Source organism: Myotis lucifugus, unplaced genomic scaffold (assembly GCF_000147115.1).
Source record: "Myotis lucifugus unplaced genomic scaffold, Myoluc2.0 scaffold_451, whole genome shotgun sequence".
NCBI lineage: Eukaryota > Metazoa > Chordata > Mammalia > Chiroptera > Vespertilionidae > Myotis > Myotis lucifugus.
The window spans coordinates 79,933-104,580 of record NW_005871499.1 but is presented as its reverse complement, the minus strand read 5'-3'; the positions used below and the strand labels follow the sequence as shown (position 1 = coordinate 104,580).

At 37.7% G+C, this 24,648-nt stretch overlaps 1 protein-coding gene and 1 non-coding gene across 9 annotated transcripts in view; both read right to left on the bottom strand.

Moving 5' to 3' along the window:
* The window catches only part of INTS13 (integrator complex subunit 13), a 30,742-nt gene that overhangs the window by 5,438 nt on the left and 656 nt on the right, over positions 1-24,648 (bottom strand). Inside the window, exons 1-17 of one of the 8 annotated variants that reach the window (XM_023744338.1) lie at positions 24,008-24,541; positions 23,410-23,503; positions 22,811-23,046; positions 21,338-21,412; positions 20,523-20,725; positions 20,057-20,137; positions 18,420-18,510; positions 16,349-16,477; positions 16,196-16,219; positions 14,502-14,586; positions 9,998-10,087; positions 9,737-9,826; positions 8,259-8,437; positions 7,181-7,351; positions 6,784-6,938; positions 6,264-6,494; positions 4,641-4,780 (exon numbers count right to left, since the gene is read on the bottom strand). In XM_023744338.1, the coding sequence (XP_023600106.1) occupies positions 4,641-4,780; positions 6,264-6,494; positions 6,784-6,938; positions 7,181-7,351; positions 8,259-8,437; positions 9,737-9,826; positions 9,998-10,087; positions 14,502-14,586; positions 16,196-16,219; positions 16,349-16,477; positions 18,420-18,510; positions 20,057-20,137; positions 20,523-20,725; positions 21,338-21,412; positions 22,811-23,035 (1,969 nt within the window). In that variant the 5' untranslated portion in view covers positions 23,036-23,046; positions 23,410-23,503; positions 24,008-24,541. Of the gene's footprint in view, positions 1-4,640; positions 4,781-6,263; positions 6,495-6,783; positions 6,939-7,180; positions 7,352-8,258; positions 8,438-9,736; positions 9,827-9,997; positions 10,088-14,501; positions 14,587-16,195; positions 16,220-16,348; positions 16,478-18,419; positions 18,511-20,056; positions 20,138-20,522; positions 20,726-21,337; positions 21,413-22,810; positions 23,047-23,409; positions 23,504-23,847; positions 24,561-24,648 lie in introns of those variants that run through there. The other 7 variants (XM_014445429.2, XM_014445427.2, XM_014445428.2 and 4 more) reach the window with 7 other exon arrangements.
* LOC111823300 lies at positions 10,359-10,465 on the bottom strand. Its single transcript, XR_002826325.1, has one exon. It is a non-coding gene; the product is annotated as a U6 spliceosomal RNA (small nuclear RNA).

Below are 24,648 nucleotides of genomic sequence, written 5' to 3'. Positions count from 1 at the left end.
AAAACTAAGTGAATAAATAATCTGATCAACAGAATACTGGTGAATATAATAGAATCAGGGGCATAGAAAGGGAATGGACTGACTATTCTCGGGGGGTGGGGGAGTGTGGAGGGTGCGGGAAAAGAGACTGGACAAAAATCGTAAACCTATGGATGAGGACAGTGGGGTGGGGGTGGGGGGGTAAGGGCAGAGCGTGGGATGGGAACCAGGTGGAGGGGAGCTATGGGGGGAAAAAAGAGGAACTGTAATAATCTGAACAATATAGATTTAATTTAAAAAAAAAGACATATAAGCAAATGAAAAGAAGCTAACCATCATTAGTCAGGAGAGACATCCTATATAATAAAAGGCTAATATGCAAATCAACCAAATGGCAGAACGACCAGTTGCTATGACGCACACTGACCACTAGGGGGCAGGCGCTCAATGCCGGAGCTGCCCTCTGGTGGTCAGGGTGCTCCTACAGGGGAAGCACCGTTCAGCCAGAAGCCAGGCTCACGGCTGGCGAGCACAGTGGCGGTGGCAGGAGCCTCTCCCGCCTCCGTGGCAGTGCTAAGGATGTCCTGGGGAGCGGGCCTAAGCCATCAGTCGGACATCCTCTGAGGGCTCCCGGACTGCGAGAGGGTGCAGGCTGGTCTGAGGGACCCTCCAAGTGCACAAATTTCGTGCACCAAGCCTCTAATATAAAATAAAACCATAGTGAAATACTACTACATACCTATTGTAAGAGTGAAAAAAAATGTTTATTAGGTAAAGTTAAGAGAACAACAAAATATAAAGGAGGTAATAAAATCCACAATACCACTGCTCTAAAAACTATAAATACTTTAGTCTTTTCTCAATGCCAAGTTACATCAATAAGATTGCATTTTAGTTTTTCTGTTACTGTATCGTACAAAGAAAGCTGAATAGATTTTCTACAAATCTATCTAGAGTTCATGTTTGAAATAGCCCAACCTTACTTGAAGAATATACAGCAGACACAATATTCACTTTGGAAAGTCCTAAGAGGTTATTTTCCAAAGCAGATGAATCTGAGGTATATTAAAAGGCCCATATAAGTTGCCAATAAGAAGAGACATTCGACTTAGGTTATAAAACAGAATGCAAGAAAAAACAAGTTTCAAATACTAGCCATGAAGAGAAAGTCATAAGGGCAGATAATGATTTGCAATCAAGTTGCTTCTCATATGGGCCCCTCGAATATTTTCAGGGTGAAAGATATCAGGGATCTATTTAATTTAATCAGTGCACGAATTTGTGCATCAGTGGGGTCCCTTGGCCTGCCCTATGGGATAGGGCCAAAACCAGGTCTCCGACATCCCCTGAGGGGTCCCAGATTGAGGGCGCCGGCCAGGCTGAGGGACCCCACCAGTGCCGATATACAGAGTATAGCAAAAGTAGGTTTAAAGTTGTTTGTATGGAAAATCCTATATAATAAAAGGAAAATATGCAAATAGACCGAACGGCAGAATAACCGAACAACCAATCAAAGCATAATATGTTAATGATATACTAAGGCTGCTCAACTGCTCACTATGACATGCACTGACCACCATTGGGCAGACAGTCAACTAGTCGACCAGTTGCTATGACATGCACTGACCACTGGGGGCAGATGCTCCGACTGGTAGGTTAGCTTGCTGCTGGGGTTCGACTAAACAGGACTGAGCGAGATGGGCCGCACATGCCCTAGAGCCCTCCGGTGGTCCCTCCCCGGCCTGGCCTGCGCCCTCTTGAATCTGAGACTCGGGGGATGTTGGAGAGCCAGTTTCAGCCTGATCCCGCAGGCCAGTCCCCTCGGGAGGGCACCAGATGCAGGGCTCATGGTTGGTGAGTGCTGCTGCCATAGCGCGAGCCTCTCCCAATCGGGACTGACTGGGCGTGAGCCTGTGGCAGGAACAGTGGGGCTGGGATGAGCGGGAGTGGCAGGGAGGAGCTGCAGGCGGTGTTAGACTGTGGATTTCAGCCTGATCCCTGCAGGCCACCCAGAGGGACCCCACCTGTGCAAGAATTCGTGCACCAGGCCTCTAGTAATATAATAATTAATAAATAATAATACAAGAATAAATTGATTTGTGTACTCACAGCTGTAAACCTACTTTCGCTCCTGTACCTTAGCAAGAGGAAAGAGTGGGCATTTGGGGTAGTAATTATTCTTGGGCTACATAAATTTCACCCAATGGACACATAATCATTTAATCATTTTTCTTACTAATATGTTTTGATTGTTTGCAACTTTTTGCCACTATAAATAATTTTGAGTTCTATTTTCCAAGCAATGTTGAAGCACTGTTTAGATTAAACCTATTCTCATCCTAATCAATAGTGGCATATTTTGGCATATGAGGAGTAAAATAATTTATCAATACATTTTTCATTTTCCAGGCATCCTGGCAAATGCCTGAGAGGAAAATATAAGATCACCCTTATCTCTTATTTCAAAGAAATCAGTGAATTGGAGAATATTGGCATGTAGAACAATATGCACACTACAGCAGAAGTATATAAAAAACAAGCAAGCCTACCTTCTCCCTAAAATGAGCTACCAATAATTGTAATCTGGCCAGCCCTGAGGTCTTATCACCTTTGGTGGGGCATAATGGCAAGAAATCAGTCCTTTGTCATACCATTTCCCATTTATCCTAAAAAGACTAAACCCAGTTTCCTTCAAGATAACAAAGGCCTACAATGATTTCAGAAGTTCCCAAACCCAAGTCATATCTTTGATGCTTAGAATTCCTTGAAGAAGAAATCTACACTAATAAAAGACAAAGGTGCTAATTGACCATACCTTCACTATGCCCATCAGCCAATCAAAAGAGTATGCAAATTAACCCAACAAAGATGGCCGTTTATTTGCATACTGCAGGCAGGGCAGGACAGCGCCATCCGCTACCTACCCCGCCGCCATCCGACCCTCCCATGTGCGACCCGGGGCAGCCCTCCCATTTGCGACCCAGGGCGGCCGGACGGACAGCAGTGATCCGCCGCCCGCCCGGCCGCCATCCGGCCCTCCCGTGTGCGACCCGGGGCAGCCGGGTGGGACAGCAGCGGAGACGGGAGGAAGCCAGGCGGCGGAGATGGGAGGGAGCAAGGCAGCAGAGAAGGGAGCGAAGCCTTCTCCACTGCTTCACTCCAGCCTCAGGAAGCCCTATTCTTGCAGGAATCTTCCCGCAATGGGCCTCTAGTTAAGTATAAAGAGAGAAAAGGCTTTATAATAAAAATATTATTTATAATAGTTTTACTAATAATTATTCACACCACATTTTATCAATATACTAGAGGCCCGGTGCATGAAATTCGTGCACTCGAGGGGGGGGGGGGGAGTGGCGAAAAGGTCCTTCAGCCCAGCCTGCACCCCCTCGCAGTCCGGGAGCCTCGGGGATGTCCCACTGACGGCTTAGGCCCACTCCCTGCAGCTGGCAGTCAGACATCCTTAGTGCTGCTGCGGGGGCGGGAGGCTCCTGCCACCGCCACTGTGCTCACCAGCCAAGAGCCTGGCTTTTGGCTGAGCAGCGCTCTCCCTATGGGAGCGCACTGACCACCAGGGGGCATCTCCTGCATTGAGTGTCTGCCCCCGGTGGTCAGTGCGTGTCATAGCGACCAGTCACTCTGCTGTTTGGTCGATTTGCATATTAGCCTTTTATCATATAGGACTAGAGGCCTGATGCACGAAATTTGTGCATTGGTAGGGTCCCTAGGCCTGGCCGGTGATAAGGACCAATCAGGGCCTTCTGGCTGCCGGCTGGGGCCTCCCTTCCCCAGCTGCCAGCTGCCAGCTGGGGCCTTCCTTCATTCCATACCACCCCCTGGTGGTCAGCACATGTCATAGCGAGCAATCGGTCTCCCAGTCGAACTCCTGTGGGGGCAATTTGCATATTAGGCTTTTATATAGATAGATGGGTGATATTAGATTTTTCCCTAAATTCAGTAAGGGTTTAAGAAAAAGAGTTTGTCTTAAATAACCTAGCACTTAGTATAGTGCCAGGAACATAAACAGATTCAAGTTTAGATAATTAAAATTTCTTAAAACACAAACTTTTGAGTATAAGTACTTATTTTCCAAAGGCTTCATTAATGAAGGTATGGCACTGCTTTTTTTTTTTTTAATACTGACAAATATATCTGCTGCCTATCTTCAAGGCTGTAAACAAAGAATCCCCTAAACAACAGGAACAGTTAGTAGCTCTTCCTGATATACACAACAATCTATCTATATATATAAAAGCCTAAGTGACCAAACGACCAAACGACTGGTCAACTGGTTGCTATGATGTGCACTGACCACCAGGGGGCAGACACTCAATGCAGAAGCTGCCCCCTGGTGGTCAGTGCGCTCCCACAGCAGGAGCGCCACTCAGATGACTGATGGGTGCCAGATGCAGGGCTCATGGCTGGCTGCTGCAGCCTGGAGACCACAGCAGAGCGGCACCAAGCCTACTAAGCAGTGGTGGCCGCAGAGATCGGGACCGGGATGAGCAGGAGCAGCAGGCGGCATTGGACTGCCAGTTTCGGCCCAATTCCCACAGGCTACGCCGAGGGACCCCACAGGTGCACGAGGGCCTCTAGTCTTAAATAACACTGCACAAAACAGAACTAAGCTTTTTACAAACATAGCTATCACAGTTCTACCTTACCTTTTGATTTTTCTACTGGTGGAGTTTCATCCATCTCAACAAGGGGCTTTTTGTTTGGAGGTTCTGGGGAATCAGGTGAATCTTTTATAATTTCAGCTTCAGCCAATTCTTCTTTTCCACGTTCTAAGATGCTTTTTAATCTTTTAGAGGGACAAATAATAAAATTTAAAGTTTAAATATTTAGAAATCGAAATGGTTCAATAATTAAACTAGACTTTGCATATCAGTCTTAATAAAAGATAGCTGCTCTTACAAAGTAAACCTAGACACTAATCAGAAGCTAAATGCCAATCTAAAATTAGATAAGAGAACTTAATGAATTAAACACAAGTATCCCCTTTTCTTCATCATAATAGTGTAATAATTCAGTAATGTAGTTTGCTGCAAAATATGAAAAAAATGGAGAAAAATTTAAGAAGCTAACATCAAAAAGAAAAGTGATATTTGGAAGAAATATCACAATTTAATATTTAAAGATATAGGCCAAATAATACTTCAAATTATAAAAAGTAATTTACTATTATTTGTTCCCTAGTTTATGTACTGTGGATATGTATTTACATTCCACAAGTTAGAAACTTAATTCCAAGCTTATTTTGAATTTTCCAAGGGAACAAAAACACTTTCAAAATATATAGACTTCTACTTGAATAACAGGGGGGTCTGAGTGAGAATACTTTCCCCCAACTCTTCTTTGTCTACCCTCCTCTTCTTAAAGCGAGCCAATTCCGTTTCAGAAGCTTGGTGGCTCTAAGGAAGAAGTGAACTTCTAAGGTCAAGAGAATAAAAATGTTCTACATTCTACTTATTTTTGGATGAAATAATATAATTTCTAGAATTAGCTTCAAAATATTCCATGTGGAGTTGGACAGTGGTGGTGGTGAGGAGAGTGGATGTGAAATGTGCCATTAACTGATAATTGTTCAAAGTAGATGATGGGTAAATGTGTATTCCACAGTAGAATAAATCTTTGAAGTTTTTCATAATAAGTTCTGATTTGTTTTAAGGGACATACCACATTGCCATTTTAATATTTACCTGATTTCTGGCAAGAAGTTAGAAGACAAAGCCAGTTAATATGTTATGATACTTTTATTTATAAATCACAAACTAAGGAAAAAGATGTACTATTGAGGAAGGTTTTCAGAATTAGGACTATGCTCTTTCACTGTGCTATCAAGGGCATCTTTGCCTATTTTTGTAACAGCATCATCCGTATTTTGTTGTCATCACTAACTTACTTGCCTATCTCTAGCGCAACATTGTATGTACTTCCAAGGCAGTAATCTTATGCTAAATGCCTGGCATATCACAAGTATTCAATAATATTTACTGACAAAGAAATAAAACTATGTCTTTGATATTCATAAAACAGAAATACTGACACCAAAATGTCCTAAATTATAATTTTCACAAGTTAATTAGGATAAAAATTAAACACTATCTTTGCCCCTAATCGTAAATAAAATCATTAAGTCTAAGATCTTTTCGATTTTAAGAATGACAAAATCTTAGTTATAAATGAAATAAATACACATTAAATGAACTTCTATTAAATGAGGGTTGATCTATATGCAGAATGTAGATCAGGCACCATGGTGCTATATTAATATCAACAATCACCTCTCTAAATCTTGCCAAGTCTTCTCCTGTTCATAATCTTTTACTGCTTTCTCTGACTTGTCCTCTTTGTCCTCCCTCTTTCTTCCTCGTTTCTTTCGTTCTTCTTCTTCTGGGGGTTTGCTCCTACAGGCCATCAGACATTCCAAGACCCTTTGATGTTTCTCTGAGTTATTGATATGGGCTCTCACAAGGGTTTCTAATTCATTCCACATGATACGGTATTGTTCATCTCTGAAGTAAAGATTTAAAATAACAACCTTAGAAATACTCTTTAAATAATATTAAAATGTCACTTTCTACTGATAAAGTAAAAGGAAACCATTAAACATAGACTTATTTTCTCTTCGTAAACATAAGGGTACAATTTTCAGTTATAATGTATCCAATTCTGCTATTCTATAGCATTTCACCTCAATTATATGTATATATACACATCCATAAACATAATTTACATATGGACTAAGTTAACTTAAAATATACTATGTATCAAGTCAATATGATATATAAAGAAAAAAATTACCTTTTAGGGCCTTTTCCTCTTGTACCCACTGTGGAAATAGGTAGAGGATCATTTTTTCTTTCCATATCAACTAAGTTGTATATTGTTTTTTGACAGTTTAACACATCTTCTTCTGTCAAAGATTCTTTCACAATAACACTGGCTAATGGAACTACCTGTCACATTTAAAAAACAAACCAAGAAAATCTGTCTTGAAAAACAAATATCAAAGCATGTAGGCAGAACTTCAATTGATTTTAAACATCACTGTGGCGAGGTCATATATAACTTTCACTTCAATTTTCTGTTACTATTTAACTGTAGTAAACTCAGATATTTTATTCTTTGCTTCAGAAATGGTCTCTGAAAAGAATATATAAAAAATCTAGAAGAGCAGTTGAAACTATTTAACACTTACCGCTTGCATGTTAAAAATGGTGGTTTGAGAAATAATCATAGGCCAGTAACGGGTGTGTTTTTCTAACTGATCTTTTGCTCGTTCCAAAGGGATCTCAAGACTTCCATCGATTTTATATCTGGGGTCTAGAAAAGGAGTTAATCTGTTTTCCCTCATAAATTCACCAAAATCCTAATGATAACCAAATAAGATAAAATTAGAAACTATTTTCTAATGTTTCAGTATGGATTACATGTAACAGTCTGTTTCCCTGAGGTCTTCTGTCCTGTGATACGCAACAAAGCATTTTCTCCTACAGCTCCCCCTACCACCCACTTTTCTTCACTTCTATAATTTAACTCTTTTGTATCATATACAAAAAAAAGAATTAGCGAATCACTCTTTGAATGATGGAATTATAAGTAATTTATAGTCTTTCTTTTAAATATATCTATATCTCTAAATTTTCTACAATAAATATTTATTAGTTTCCTCCTTATTAACAAAATTTAAATAATAAAGAGAAGCCTAATCAAAAACAATTACTTACAGTATATAACACTTTGGCTTACAAAGTATGCACTCATACACATCAATCACATTTAATTTTCACAACCACCTCAAAAAAAAGACAGCAATAAAATACCGAATATAAATTAGGAGAGGAGGAGTGAAAAATTAAAATCAGAACAATGGAATTTCTACCAAAAACAGAAAATTTTTTTTGTAGGCATCCTTAAATAACACAAAGATTTAGTGTTATTTCAAATTAGCAGCAATCTATTGAAATATTTTGTTTGCCATTTAAGTTACTAGAAATAAAGTTCCACTTAAAATATTAGCTCAAATCTATTTCTATTCTTTTCTATAATTCCAGTATGTCAATGTTATTCAGATACTTCTAAGTATACACTGAATACATAAGGAAGACTACAGATTGATAAACAGCTCTTTCAAGCAAGTACTGCTAATTAAAATAAATAATCAACTTCCCAAACTCCTTTTCGTCACAGATCTTAGCATATAATAGGCATTCAATAACTACTTGCTGAATGAGAATACACTCAAATCATAAAATTTATAGATATTAGAGTCTTACTGTGATCCGGTAGTCTGTAACTCTTCCTCCACATCCTTCACTAATTGAAGGCGGATCTTCTAGAATGGATCGAGAACTACTCAGGACGTGCAAAAATATCTCTCCTCCATGGCTACTAAGCATATGACTGATGACTTTGGAACCTGACTTTCGTGGTTGTTCCAATAAAACAGAACGACCTGTCAAAAGTAATGAAATTCAAACGGGCTCTTATTTTTTCCCCTAAGGTTTATGTCTAGATTTTTTCATTTTACTTATTAACCCTCATATTTTAACCAGCACTGCTAATTTAGTTTTTCTGTGTTTCAAGTCCAAAAAGTCTGAATTCTAGCCTCAGCTTTCTCTTGGTCACTCCAAGCTTACATAGTTACACAGGTGGTTTTCCAACATAAATATAGTGGTCTCTAATATAATGTTTGGTTATATTCTTCATTCAATTACAAGTTCATATAAAATTTTTCTCTTGGACATCAAGAAGAAAAGTGAGACAAGTGTTGGATAACCCTCAAGTTGTCAAAGCTATAAAACATTTGGAGGAGAAAATGAAGTCTAAATTCACTTCCACAATACCTACTTATCAGCATTATTATTGTAACTACTTTCTATTTCACATGACCAAATGTTATTTAATCTGGACTTTACATAGTCTGATAATCAAATTGTGCTTAATATAACTATGAAATTAATCTTATGATAAAGGCTGGCCAACTCATCAGTGATTCAAAAACTGAGTTGATCATAAAACAATATTAAGAGAAGCTATTAGAGTTTAGATTTAGTAAATGAAATCCAATAATTTGGTTTTCTAAAGAATTTTTTCAGGCCCTGGCTGGGTAGCTCAGTTAGAGTGTTGCTCTGATATGCCAAGGTTGTAGGTTTGATCCCCGGTCAGGGAACATACAACAATCAACCAATGAATGCATAAGTGAGTGGAACAACAAATTGATGTCTCTCTCTTTCTCTCTCCCTCTCTCTTTCTCTCCATTCCTCTCTCTCTAAAATCAATAAATAAAAATTTTAAAAATAAATTTTTTTCACACAAGGAAACCAGAGATTTAAGGCCATGTGTGTAAGAATAACATAATATAATATTTAAAATGTTTATGGTAAAGGTATAGTGTTCAAAGAAAAATAAGTCCATATACACTGTATAATTTAAAATTCAATAGGCCAAGATAATGGTCTGTACTATATACTATCTTAAAAACAAAACATGCAGACTTTAATGGTAAAATTTTAAATTAAAAATACCGAAAAAATATATAAATAAAACTTACTTGGATACAATAGCCTGAAAGACATAAAGTCATCTTAATTTTAAACATTAGTAAACTAGTTAAGGGTATTTATAATTATATAACTTTAAAGCAGTTCTGGGAAATAAAATGGTTAAACTATGTTGAAAAAAATGGCTTTTCCAGAGTTCATGAGTTCCCTTGTAATAATCTCAGTCAAAACAATTAAATGATGAAAGTTACCATTTAGAAGAAAATTAGTAAGGCAGGAAGAAGGTCTACTATTTACATCTACAGGTGAAATTCGATAAGCGCCAGTGCAATAGTGTAATTCTGAAATAGAAGAAAATACTGATTTCAAAGAATATAAACGAATATTTCCACAAAAGAGAAAAAAACACATACTTGTTTCTTAAATCCATATAACAATGAAAAACAAAAACTCCAAAAAAAGCAAATTAATGAGCCCTTTGTAACACTTTAAGAAACTTTTAAAATACCTACCGATGTTATTTGTCCTGGGTGTGCACCACTTTAATGTTATTGTTTCTTTAAATGAGCCTTCTCTACTGCTACCGCCTAAGTGGGTATCACCTTTAAAAATAAGTCAGAGAAACAGTAACATTACATTAAGACCATAAACTTCAAATTGTTTACCCAAGATTTCTGAAAGAGTTTAAATTTTATAAAATACCTCTGGGAGAACATTTTTTTATGAAGTCTCCTAGAAAAATACCAAATAGAGTTTGGATATTACCTATGATTAAAATAAGTATTTGATTTCCCTCTAAATTTCTCATTAATTTAATCATCCCAATCACTGCACTGAAAGGCAATAGCAAAACTTTTTGAATTTTTTTTTTTTTTTAACGTGGAACGCTTCACGAATTTACGTGTCATCCTTGCGCTGGGGCCATGCTAATCTTCTCTGTATCGTTCCAATTTTAGTATATGTGATGCCGAAGCGAGCACACTTTTTGAAATTTTAAGACTACAGTTGCTCCCTTCTGTCACCATCTATATATATAAAAACCAAGCGACCGGAACATTGGAAGGACCAGAACAACTGGTCGCTATGTCACTGCGGCGGCCAACCAGCCTGATTGGAGCCCTGATTGGCCCTCCCAACCACCCATGGCCCCTCCCCGGCCGGTCCCACCCCCAACCGCCCCCCACCCCAATCGGGGACATGGCTGGCCAACCTCCTGCGTCCCCGCCCCGCTGCTGGTCTGGCCCGATCGGCCCCCATCAGGGCAGGCCAGCCGAACCCCACCCATACACGAATTGGTGCACCAGGCCTCTAGTCCTATATAATAAAAGGCTAATATGCAAATGGACTGAAGGCAAAATGACCGGTTGCTATGACGCACACTGACTACCAGGGGGCAGACACTCAACGCAGGAGCTGCCCTCTGCTGGTCAGTGCACTCCCACAGGGGGAGCGCCGCTCAACCAGAAGCCGGGCTCATGGCTGGTGAGCGCAGCAGCGGTGGCAGGAGCCTCTCCCGCCTCTGCGGCAGTGCTAAGGATGTCCTACTGACAGTTTAGGCCTGCTCCCCATAGAGAGGGCCTAAGCTGGCAGTAGGACATCCCCCGAGGGCTCCTGGACTGTGAGAGGACACAGGCCAGACTGAGGGATGCCCCCCCGCCCCCCGCAAGAGTGCACAAATTTCATGCACTAGGCCTCTAGTTAAATAATAAAATAAGTACTTGAAAAAAGCTTCAGGAATCTAAAATGCACTAGTTATACTGAATCCTAATGAATTTATGAGAAGAAACATAAAATTAGGGACCTAGAAAGTTACAAATGTATAACATTTAACAGTAAGCATTTTTTGCCTAAATGCAGTCTACAGTAAACAGATATTAATAAAACTAGAGGCCCAATGCACAAAATTCGTGCAAGAGTAGCCTTCCTTTCCCCGGCTGACAGCAACGGCTTCCCTCTGGCACCCGGGACCCGGGCTTCCTTCCCAGCCCCGGCTTCATCCGGAAGGTCATTCGGTCTAATTAGCATATTATACTTTTATTATTATAGATGATAATGAATAAATGCAAACTATAAAATTGACAAAGCTCTAAAGGAGATATATTGAGCGCTATGAGGGACTTTCCAGAGAGATTTGACCTATGTTGAGACAACAGGGAAGGCTGCTTCGAGAAGTAAAAGTAACTTGAGTTCTAAAAGGGTGAAGTGAAAATAACTAAAGAAATGAAGGAGAGTATTCAGGCAAGGAAAACAGCAGATGCCAAAATATTGTGGCAGGTGAGAGCATGAAGAGTTTCAGGGCCTTTTAAGACATTTAAAATTCTGTTTTTATCTTAAGGGCAACAGAAAAGCATTAGAGGGTTTTAAGGTAAGGGGAGTATGTCCTGATTCACATCGTGAAAGATATTCTAGTTAGCAGGTCGAGTAGCTAGACACACCATTAAGGAGGCTATTATAGGTACTAGGTAAGAAAATATTAGGCTGGACTATTAATAGGGAGATGTAATAGTAATGGATATGCAGATGTAAATGTATGAGAGATGCTTTGGTAGATAAAATCAAGTAAATGTGATCATATGCAAATATAAAGAGCCATCTGAAGACAAAACAGCCATCTACAAGCCAATGAGAGAGGCTCCAGAAGAAATCAACTGCATACTCAACTTGATCTTGCATTTCTAGCCTCTAGAACAGAAAATAAATTTTCTGTTGTTTAAGCCAAAAGAAAAAAGAGAGAATGTGGTGATAGATTAGATATGAAGAATGACAGAGAGATGTCTTAAAGATGACACTGAGGTTTCTGCCTTATATAACTGAATAGGCAATAGGGTCATTCACTGAAAGAGGGCAAAGTTCGTAGGTTGTTTTGAGTATATTGAGTAATAGGTGCCTAAGAGACATCTTTTAATACACCTAACTTACTGAACATCATAGCTTAGCCTAGCCTACCTTAAATGTGCTCAGAACGCAATATCCAAAAAATGCTGGCAACACAGCACACTGTACAGTATCGGTTGTTTAACCTCGAGATCAAGAGGCCGACTAGGAGCTACAATTTGCTGCTGCTGCTCAGCATCACGAGAGTGTCATACTACACATCTTGAGCCCGGGAGAAGGTCAAAATTCAAAGTGAATGAGTATCACTTTCTCACCATCATAAAGTTGAAAAATATAAAAACCGTAAGTTGTGGACCCTCTGTATAGACCTGAAGCTTAGAGAAGATATCTGGGCTAAAGTATAGGCCTACTCATCAAAATCCAGCTCTAATATCACCTCCTCTGTAAAGCTTGCCCGACTCAGAGATATAATAACATGCAAACCCTGTGTTCCCACAGATCTCTGTCCCTATTGCTACTATAGCATTTTGCATATGGTGTCCATGTCAATCAACAACTATTTTAGAGGAAAAGGTTGCGTTACAAAGAATATTTTTACTATTTTTCTAAGTTTTAAAAATAAACATATTAAAAATTGATATTACCTCACAGGTTCTTAGTAATTTCCATATATTGTATTTTCAAAAACAAGTTATTTACATTCCTTTGTTAAACATGAATATATTTATTTACCTTAATAGTTTTTCTCCTGTTAGAAATTTTTGTTTAGAAATGGGTGGAATATTACAGTTCATCTAATCTAGCTTTATTTATTTACTTATTTATTTTCTTGATAATCCTCACCCATGGATTTTTTTTATTGACTTTTAGAGAGAGTGGAAGGGAGGAGGAGAGGAAGAGGGAGAGGGAGGGGAGAGGGAGGGAAGGAGAGAGAGGGGGGGAGAGAGGGAGAGAGAGAGGAGAGGGAGGGGAGAGGGAGGGAAGGAGAGAGAGGGGGGGAGAGAGGGAGAGAGAGAGAGAAAGAAAAACTTCGATGTGAGAGAGACACATCAACTGGTTGCCACCAGCACACACTCCAACCAGGACCAGGGATTGAGCCTGCAACTGAGGTACATGCCCTTGACTGGAATTGAACCTGGAACCCTTCAGGCTGCAGGCCAACGCTCTATTCACTAAGCTAAACTGGCTAGGGCTAACATCTATAATAATAAAAGCATGATATGCTAATTAGACCAGACAGTCGAACAACCTTCCGGGCGTCCTTCCAGACGAAGCCGCTGCAGCAGGGGCTGAGGCAGAGGTGGTTAAGGGTGATCAGGCAGGCAGGCGAGTGGTTAGAGGTGATCAGGCAGGCATGCAGAGTGGTTAGGGGCGATCCGGCAGGCAGGTGAGTGGTTAGAGGTGATCAGGCAGGCATGCAGAGTGGTTAGGGGCGATCCAGCAGGCGAGTGGTTAGGGACAATCGGCAGGCATGCAGAGTGGTTAGGGGCGATCCGGCAGGCAGGCGAGTGGTTAGGAGCCAGTGGTCCCGGATTGTGAGAGGGATGTCCAACAGTATCGGGCCTAAACCAGCAGTTGGGACATCCCACGAGGGGTCCTGGATTACGAGAGAGTACAGACCAGGCTGAGGGACACCAACCCCAGCGTGCACGAATTTCGTGCACTGGGCCTCTGTCTTTAATATATAAGTACATAAACTGAAGTATAGAAACACATAGGATTTGCTAGCTGGTGGCAAAGCTTTGGCTAAAACTGTTATCTCCTAACTCCAGAGTCCTAAACCATGCTGATACGGCTGCAGAAATCTGTTTTGGGAGAAAAAAACCTACTGAGTCACATATTTTTTAGAGGAAAAAATATCACTAAATTTCAAAACAACTGATTTATATCCGGGCTTATAAGTTGTAAGTCCATCACCCTTTCAAGTTGGCTCCTATTCTTTTCCCTTTCCCAAGGCGGTTTGCCTAGAAAAGAAAAACTATGACATGACTTCAATGGCTCTCTTTCACAATAGCTTAGTCTTAGTTCCATGACCATTAATAGGTGACATTGTCAAATAAGTTTGGAAAGGAATGAACTAAAGTCAATCAGGTTTGTTTATTGAAGAGCACCTCAAAGTTGTTTGTAAGCTTCCATATGTTAGATCTCACAAATTAAGACTTTCCAGTGTCTCTTACTCACCACTTTTCAAGAAATCTACATGTGCATCTTTGTGATGAAGTAACTCCACATCATAATTGGCAGATGTGTTAGCATGTTGTTCTTCCTTAAAGCAAAATTTAAAATCACTTGGTTTTGTTTTCCAAAGAATGAAGTTATGTATTAACTATTAATTTTGCTCTTTGTTTAAAATGAAATAAAATACACTGGACGAAAATTATCTACAATAATGGTATAGTTTGCTCAGTAATTAATCTATTTAAAGATGCAACAGTTTTCCACTGAAATATAAACTATTTAAAAACTACTTGCTATATATTAGTAATACAGTATCTAATTATTTTTCTTATACTATGTCATGAATTAACACATGATTAATCCAGAAATTTTAGAAATTTTTTTACTCCAAATGCACTGTCTTGTGCAAATATACACAAATTGTCTGTAAACAAATATAATGCAATTGAAATAGTTTATATATATTGAAAGTGAAATCATTGTTTAAAGGAGGAAGCAGCATCTTTAAATACCTACAATAAATTAACAAATGTCAATTATATAAAACAGCAAATACTGACTAATAAACAAGTTTATTAGTTTTCCTAAATAGTAAACAGGAATTTTGATATTATCTATTTACAAGAAAAAAAACAGGTTGAAGAAAGAATCACACCAGCAGCACACAAATATAATCAAATTCTAAGAGCAAGGTACCTGTCACCCTCAGACTATTTTTTCTTATAACTCATGAAATTATATGCACTGAGTGGCCAGATTATTATGACCGGCCAGATTATTATGACCACCCCATCAGTACTTCATTGACACTTCCAAAAATACTGAATATTGAAAACTTCCTAAGCAAATACTCTCAAGGTTTTATTATTATCATTATTTGCATAACTAATTCACTTCATTGTACTGATGGGGTGGTCATAATAATCTGGCCGGTCATAATAATCTGGCCACTCAGTGTATAATAAAGTACACCTATTACGCTACTTTACTTGTTGTTTCTACACCCAAACCATTCTATGGGTTAAAGTTACAATTTCTATTAAAGAGCCAGGCAATGGTATAGGAGAAAATTAATAATCAAAGGTATTTCTATGCAATTTAGTGTTCATCATATGGTGGCAAAACAATGTAATTGGGACTTATAAGAAAGTCTCTTTGCATTTTTAGATATGATGGTTACTTTATTTATAAACATAATCAATAAAATTAAAAATAATTCCACTTAGTAAAAATTCATTTAAAGCTTACTATGGGCCAGGCATTGTGCTAGTTCTAGACAAGCTAATGATACTATGATGAAAAGGAACAGGTGGCAACAGGTTCCTAAGAATATCCATTAATAAAATCCTAAGACTCACACCTTTGGTTTTTCAGGTAAGGTAATAAACTTATTTAAAACTATGAGCTATTTTTCCCTAGTCAAACTTATTAGTTACAAACACCTTTATATTTGTTGGGCAAAAACAAAAATACAGAAAATAAAAGACCAACTAGAATACACAATGTAAGGAAAATCTAATAACACAACTGTCAGAAAAAGAATCACAGAAAAAGTGGTCATTTAAGATAGAGATTATACTTTGATGAAAATAATGAAAACATAGTTAAAAACAAAAAAGCTGAGTGTTCTTATTAGAGAGAAAAATACAGCATTTTGTTCTGTGATCCTTTCTTGTTGCTTTTCAGTACTTACTGACCTGGTCAAAGACACTGAATGTGGGCTAGCAAAACAGAAAACATGATATGGGGAGAAAAATATTAAGGTTCAATTAAAATAAATAATATATGTCAAACAAATGTTTAAAAAGCAAAACAGAGCTTTCAAAATAGCAGGAAAAAGAGCTGCCTACCTTCATTGGAATATTTGTAATAGTAGTTGAAGCCAAGTCAAAATGTTGCTGTACTAAAATATTTAATTTGGTAGCAAGATGCCGTCCTGCACGAACACTATGAACTTCGCTGGTTAAAACAGGGGACAACTACAGAAAAGTATGAGAAAAAAAAACCATCCATAAAACATTAATACACTGTAACCGACTGCTAAATAGTTTACTTCAACCCAGAAAAAGTGACTGTTTTCATTTTATAGAATTTGGAAAAATACAAAGGTCCATAAATTAACTATGGTCATTATTTTTTAAAATATATTTTTTTTTTATTTCAGAGAGGAAAAGATAGAAACATCAGCGATGAGAATCATTGACCAGCTGCCTCCTGCATACCCACTAATGGGGATCGAGCCTGCAACCCAGGCATGTGCCCTTGACTGGAATCGAACCCAGGACCCTTCAGTCTGCAGGACAATGCTCTATCCACTGAGCCAAACCGGCTAGGCACTAATGATCATTATTTTAGCAATAAATGTTCAGACAGTCATTCATTTATTCATTTAATAAATAGGTACCAAGCAGAATTTACTACATTATATGCTAGAAACTATGTGAGCTCTTGGAGGATACAGCAGTGAACAGGCAAATTTCCTGTCCTCTTGAAACTTAGAGTTGTTGATTTAAATATATATTTTCATTTATAATTTTACTTCTATTTATCTATATGCAAAATGGATCTGAAGTGGCCCATAGAAATACTGTAGAAAAATAATTCATTTTGAGAAGACAACACCCGAAAGATAGAACTACTTAAAAGGAATGTGGAAATCACTACAAACATCATATTTTATCACCAATAACTATGATAAGGCAGCCAAACTTTACTTACAACAAGGTAACACAAAACTTTACTCATTCCAGGGTAAAAATATTTATTGTAAATAAGCTTTTTAGCTATCACAAAGTAAAGCCAACATATTGCCACATTATCAAAAGATGCAGGTACAAGTTAGTAAAAAGGGGGCTTATACTGGAAATCACCTAAAAACACAACAATAAAGCTAATGACCTAGCAATATCACTTAACTACCAAGCATTCATAGACTAAGGTAATACTTCACATGTTTATATTAAATAAGGCTAAGAGAAAAACCTGAACCTAAAAACATACACATTTAATACAATTAGGTAAATACATAGACCACTGACGGAGAATATTATGTGATGCAAATTCTTTTAACAATCAACAGATTTATCTTTTCCTTCAAAAATGTTCAAATCTATTTAAAAAGGAAAACCAAGGTTGGAAATTAGTTTTTTCCCCCATCTGATTGGGTAAAGTTAATTTCTATGTTACTAGAGTGTATTTTTATTAGAGTATATTACTTTTCTAATGAGGAAAAAAAAGACTTTTAAGGAATAAAACATCATTAAAGCAACTGAAACCCATCGCAATAATTGAAATTTTAGGAACAATGCAAACTATGTATGGTTTTACAACACATTTAATTAAATGTCAAAAGGCAAGCAAAAAAGAAAAAAAAAATTTTAATGTACACCTGAGGATATGTTTTTATATATTTTAGAGAGAGGAAGGGAGAGAGAGAAACATTGATCCGTTGCTTCCTATACACACCTAGTCTGGGGATTGAACCCACAACCTAGGTATGTGCCCTGACCAGGAATTGAAACCAAAACCTTTTGGTACAGGATGACGCTCCAAACAACCGAGCCACTCAGACAAGGCTAAACAGAAAACACTTATAAAATGTACTATTATAACACAAAGAACCAAACTAGGTGTTTTGCTATACAGGTTCTTTGAAAACTGTAAATACAGGGTATGGCAAAAGTAGGTTTATAGTTGTTCTGATAAAAAAATACAATAATTAATAAATAACACAATAATTAATAAATAATAATGCAAAATAATAAACTATGTGTTTCGTGTACTTACAACTATAAACCTGCTTTGCCCCACCTTGTATTTTCTTGGCAGAAAATGTTGGCAATGTGATCATTATAATGCTAACCCGTGTCAGCATTTATTATTAACTAAAAATGATCTTTTCTCTATTACTTCTGCACTTACCTCTTTTTTGGAACGATCGGATACAAGGCTGTCTTCACCAACAGGGTAGGTATGGATCAAAACCAGCTCACACTTCTGAATCTGCATGAGACTTAAAGAAAAACTTTCACTTAGAATATAAAAATACATACTATTCTTATAAATATGGACACAAATATCCTCAACAAATTGCTACTAGCAAACCAAATTGAGCAACATATAAAAATAATTATACATCATGACCAAGCGGATTATCCCAAGAATGCAAAGTTGATTTAAAATCCAAAAATTAATTAATGTGCATATCATATCAACAGAAAATTTTTTAAATCACATAATCTCCAAAAATACAAGAAAACACATTTGACAAAATCTAAGACCTTTTCAACAAACTAGAAGGAAACATCTTTAGGTAGATAAATGGCAGTAAAAAAAATTTTTTTTTAATGTGGAAGTATATACCAAATGAGCAAGAGTTGAAAGTTTGCTTCTAGGAAGTGGGGAAAGACTGGAATGGAGATAACTGTTTTGCTTTTAGTAATAGGTGATGTTTTTAAACTATGTTAATTCAATGTAAAGATTCTAGGCAGATAAACTATTGAGAGTTATATTTACCAAAACAGCATATCTCTATAATCAGATACTACTGTTAACACAAAAGCTAAATATTTAGAAAAACTGTATAACTGTTTTACTTGTATGAACATTAAATGAATAATTTATATTAATTAAATTCAAATGCAAAAGTAATTTTTGTGTTTAAAGGATAAAATAAAAAGAAAATTCTTATAATCAGGTATAATTTTCAATATATAACTGTCACAGAGAAAATTAATATATTGTGCATTAGTTTCCTTTTTACTAATGTTTCTTAAGGACAAAACCAGACAATACTAACCTTGACTTATAACTGATTATTAGAAGAATACAGAACTTGTAATGCTAAAAAGTTTCCCCCAACTTTTTATTTTAAAATTTCCAAACCTACAGAAAGGTTGAAATAACGATACTATTCAATGAATACTGATATATCCTTAAACTAGATTCACTAAGTGATAGCTATATTTGTTCTCTCTATGTACCTAAATAGACATACACTTTTTTTATTATGCCATAGATAGTAAATTGCAAAGGAAATACTTCATTCCTAAATACCTCAGCATGCTTCTCCTAGTGAGAATAATCTTATTTATTAACAATAATACCAGTACTCCGCTTAAGGAGATTAATAATAGCTCAATCTAATTTAGACTCCACATTGCAACAGCCCAAAACATATTTTTAATAGCTTTTTGCTTTAAAAAAATTCATATACTGCAATTCATTGTTTTGGTCCGTAATGAATAATGCCACTGATAATTTATTCATTTTATAAATTTGAAAGAATATGAGAGCAAGCTATCAAAACAAATATGCATTATAAATTTATACATTATGTTATAGTTCTGATCACCTTTCCTATGGGAAAAAAGTAAAATCTTAAAGTGAAAGGGAAAATAGGGAATAAAATTTCTGATTGAACATATCTTTTGGCTAATTTGTAGAGTCAGAAGAGAATTCAAGAAAAATTTATGTTTCTATTAAAATTATTGAAATAATTAGAATGAAATATATGACTATAAAATTTAATATTTATTTCAAATGAAGATTATACTCACTGATCTGAATTTGCAGCAAGCTTGTTATGCTCATGAATCGTTTCCTGAACACAGTCCTCAAGCATTCGCACATGACTATCACTAGTGGCATAAAAAAGATACAACAAACTTAAAGGAATAAACAGTAAGAGAAAAAATTAAACACACTGTTCAGCTACAGGTATTTAACATTACTTCAGTAAGGATTGTTTTTAGGTGCTCATTCACAACACCAAATAACCAAATGAAAAACTAGTGAGAAGTCAAATTAACCTACATGATGACAATCTAAAGTTTTCACTGAGATGAGTCTTTATTTTATTTTAGAACTGGATAAACAAAGCTTCATATTAGAAAGGCCACTTGTGATATGTTTAAATGCTAACATATTGTCCCTACTTTTTAAAATAAAAGCCGTGAAAGAGTACAATTCCCTCTGTGAAAGAGTTCAATTCCCTCTGTGAAAGAGTTACTGTTATTGTCTCACCTTTTTGCATTAGTAATGCAAATTATTCTCCCCCTATTGCCAACACGTTCTGCATTCTCCATTAGTAGAGTACGGGCCTCATGTTGGTATTCCGTAATTTTACAGAGGGTTTCCACTGCTGCAACGAGGCCATGTAGAATACTGCAGCATTCTGGATCTGCCCGTGGATTAGGGGGCCCAACAGCAGCTAATGCTGCCATTAGCTAAATAATGGGAAAACAATTATGGTGACAAGAGTATGCACAAGTCAGACAAAGACATCACAAGAAAAGTAAACTATGAACCAATATATCTTATAAATATGGATTCAAATATCCTCAACAAATTACTACTAGCAAACCAAATTGAGCAACATATAAAAATAATTATACATCATGACCAAGGGCACTATCCCAAGAATGCAAAGTTGATTTAAAATCCAAAAATTAATTAATGTGCATATCATATTAACAGAAAATTTTAAATCACATAATCTCCAAAAATACAAGAAAATGCATTTGACAAAATGTAAGACCTTTTCAACAAACTAGAAATAGAAGGAAACTTCTTTAAGTAGATAAATGCAATAAAATAAATTTTTTTTAAAATATGGAAGTATACTAAATGAGCAAGAGTTGAAAGTTTGCTTTCAAGTGGGGAAAGACTGGATTGGAGATAGCTGTTTCACTTTCAGTATTAGGTGATGTTTTTAAACAATGTGCATATATTGTGCTATATTGATCAAAATTTTTAAATTATTTTTTATTAAAGTATTACTGAAACATCAATGATGAGAAATTTTTCAAAAAGGCCACAGTTCAAAACCTGAATCATACCTCTTGCAAATTTTGGTCTTCTTGAGTCCAGGAATTTAAAACATGTGCTCCAGAGTCACTCACAATGAAATTCACCTAATAGATTTCAAAGACATAATTAGTACTCAACTCCAATTCCATCTGATCACATCATATTTAAAATGTAAAGTTTGCTACTAGTTAATAGTAAAAAGAATTAAAAATAAAATAATATGAGGTCTCTAGCACTGATTTGTTGATTGAGTCATTCATCCATTTTATAAGTATAGAATGCCTAGTACATGTCAGGTGCTATTCTCAGCACTGGAGTATGTGAATATAGTGAGGAATAAAACAGTTCTATCACAATGTGGGGAAAACAAGGTTTGGCAGGTGTGTTAAGATAAGAGAGCAGTGCAGGGAACCAACAAATAAACAAGATCATTTCAGAGTGATAAATGTGAAGAAAAAGATGGTTAGTTACTTCAGGTTGGTTGGACAGAGAAGGGCTCTCTACACAAGTTGCAACTGAAGGAAATTCAAAATGACCAAAAGAAATCAGCCATGGAAAGAGCTGGGGATAGAGAATTCCAGGTGTAGTGAACAGCAATCACAAAGCCTTTAAGTGAGTACCCTTAAAAGGATGAAGTTCGGAGCAGACAGAAGAGCAGGAGATAAGCTCAAAAAAAATAGGGCACTGAAAGTCAAAATAATTAATTTGGACTTTATTCTAAATTTTTAAGTAAAATTCAACAAAAACAAAAATAGTATCACTGGGCCAGCATGGCTAAGTGGTTGAGTATCGACCTATGAACCAGGAGGTCATGGTTCAATTCCCGGCCAGGACACATGCCCAGGTTGAGGCCTCAATCCCCAGTGAGGGGCACGCAGGAGGCACCCAATCAATGATTCTTTCTCATCATTGATATTTCTCTCTCTCTCTCCCTCTCTGAAATCAGTAAAAAAAATCTTAAAAAAAAATATTATCAAGTAAGGTGAAATGAAATGATCGGCACCCTTCTCCCAAAAAGAAACATAGTCATCATTTGATATATTTTCTAATATATCACCACCTCAGCTTCATCTCCAACATGACAGTAATAAAAAAAAAAGGCTGATATTCAGATGGTACTAGAACATACCAGCACAGTCTGACAGACTGCTTAGGCTAGCAACAATCAACGGTCAGTGCCTGTTCCATTTGGTGACTATATACTTTGAATACTATCCTAGTAATGAGAGTAGCTACCTTATAGGACTGTTGTGAGAATTAGAGGAGTTAATATACATGAAGCCCTTTGGAATACGCCTGGCACCCGTAAGTGCTTCATAATTGTTAGCTGTTACTGTTGGTCCCAACTAAATACACATGACATTTCATCCCAAAGGGGAGGTCTACATATCACATTTTTAAAGTGGCAAACAAACAGTTCTAAATTTACAGCAAATTCATATATAGAAAATGTTACAGGCAGTAAGTACATTCCCCAAATTTTGCTTGTACTTCACACTCACCAGTTTTCTGAAAGGAAATATATCATACATTATTCTACAGTATTCCATGGAAGATTCTACTGAGCAAGTCCACAATGATTTAGATATAGGGGCCAATGGGATGATGCCTTGGGTCCTGTTCTTCACCAGCATATCAAACTCAACATGTTGTCTGCATGATTCTGCCATGTAAGGGCAGTGATCCACAACAAAGACTGTTTTATGAGATTCAGAAAAAATCTTCATTTTGTTTTAACCTGTAAGGGATAAAATATATTAGCCAAATATCTTACACATAACCTTTAAATCTTACATTATTTCTAATGTGTCTTTTCTTCAAGAAGATTTGGAAGATTCAGTATCCAAAGAAATGTGTTCAACAAAGGACAAGATTTAATGAGGTCCTGACCACAAAGTATCAATTCAAAGGGATGAGCTACATCCTATTAAGCTGTCACTCTATCAGTCACAGGCAACATTACAGTCCATACATTTTTTTTTTTTTGCTTGTTGAATGAATTTAAAATGAGCAAAAGAAAATACTTTTACAAATAATTGTAGTTGATCCCCTTACATAATACCAAACATTAATACACGACAAATACTTCTTTCAAACACACTTTTGATGATCCTCGCTGACAGCAATCGCACACAAATCCCCAAACTAACCCAAGTCAGCGGTTCTGAGCTTCCCTCCAAAAAGTCTCCAGACTTCTGAAAAGGGAAGGGGATAGAATTAACAGGAAACACAAGTAACAGCAGTAGGGAAGACCAAAACACAACAGACATCTAACATAACTGCATATCGGGTCTTCGCATTCGGAAAAGGACCCCAAATTCACAATGCCCCCCTTAGCTTTTGAGCCACCGCAGTCATTGACCATGCAGAACAGTAAAACTTAGGTGCTACCAAGCGCCTGGTTGGGGAGGAGGAACTCTCTTAAAACTTTTTCTTATAAAAACTCCCTTGCTTCGTTAATAAAACCTTATGCTTAATAGACAATCCACATTCAAAAAGCACATGGTAAAAGCAGAAGTGTTCATGAACACGAACTGACTTTTTACGATCCTGCTATTGGCTTCTCCTTGCTTTCGCACGCATTTCCCCTTCATGCAAAACTCTTCTTGGAGGAATCGAGACACCCTCTGCGGGAGGGTGCGGGGTGGACAGCACAAGGTGAGCGGGTAGGGAAGACCTCAGGGCTGAGGTTAGCTTACTTTCGTGCCTGGTCCTGAAGTGGAAATGCACAGAGGCCATGGACCACGGCCTCTCAGGCAAAGGCTGCCGGTTGGGTGGGGAGGGCCAGCGCACGGTCAGGAGCGTCTGGTACCCACGGCAGGGGACTGGGCTTTCCCCCGCTCATCGCTCAGCACTCGGCTTCTTCCCCAGCTTCCTAAGTGCGGGAGCGCGCGCGCGTGCGCGCGAGCACGGACACTCACACACCGGGATCGCGCGTGCGCACAGCACTCTCCGACGGCCCGGCCAAGCCGCCCTTCCCCCTCGGTGGGCCAGACGCCCAGGTCGCTGAACGGGGAAGAGGGCGGAGCCAAGAGAAAAAAAAATGCCTCCGACCCTCAAGATTTCCTACCCGCTAATTTTCCACCATCACCCATTGGGAAGTATGTTCCGGGCAACCTGAGAGCCTCCCCATCAGCGAAGTACCAACCACAACACGGGCTAAACCAGCCACGGGCCCTGAAGCGCAAGGCCCTCCCACCCGGGCTCCCCTTCTCGGTCTCTTCACCTAGGCCGGTTTCCCTGGCAAAACTCGCGAGACTTTGTGAGAAACCAAGCGAAAAAAACCTGAGTAGGTTAATGGGGCGGGGCTTAGACTGGACCCGCCCCCACCTCTCGCGCA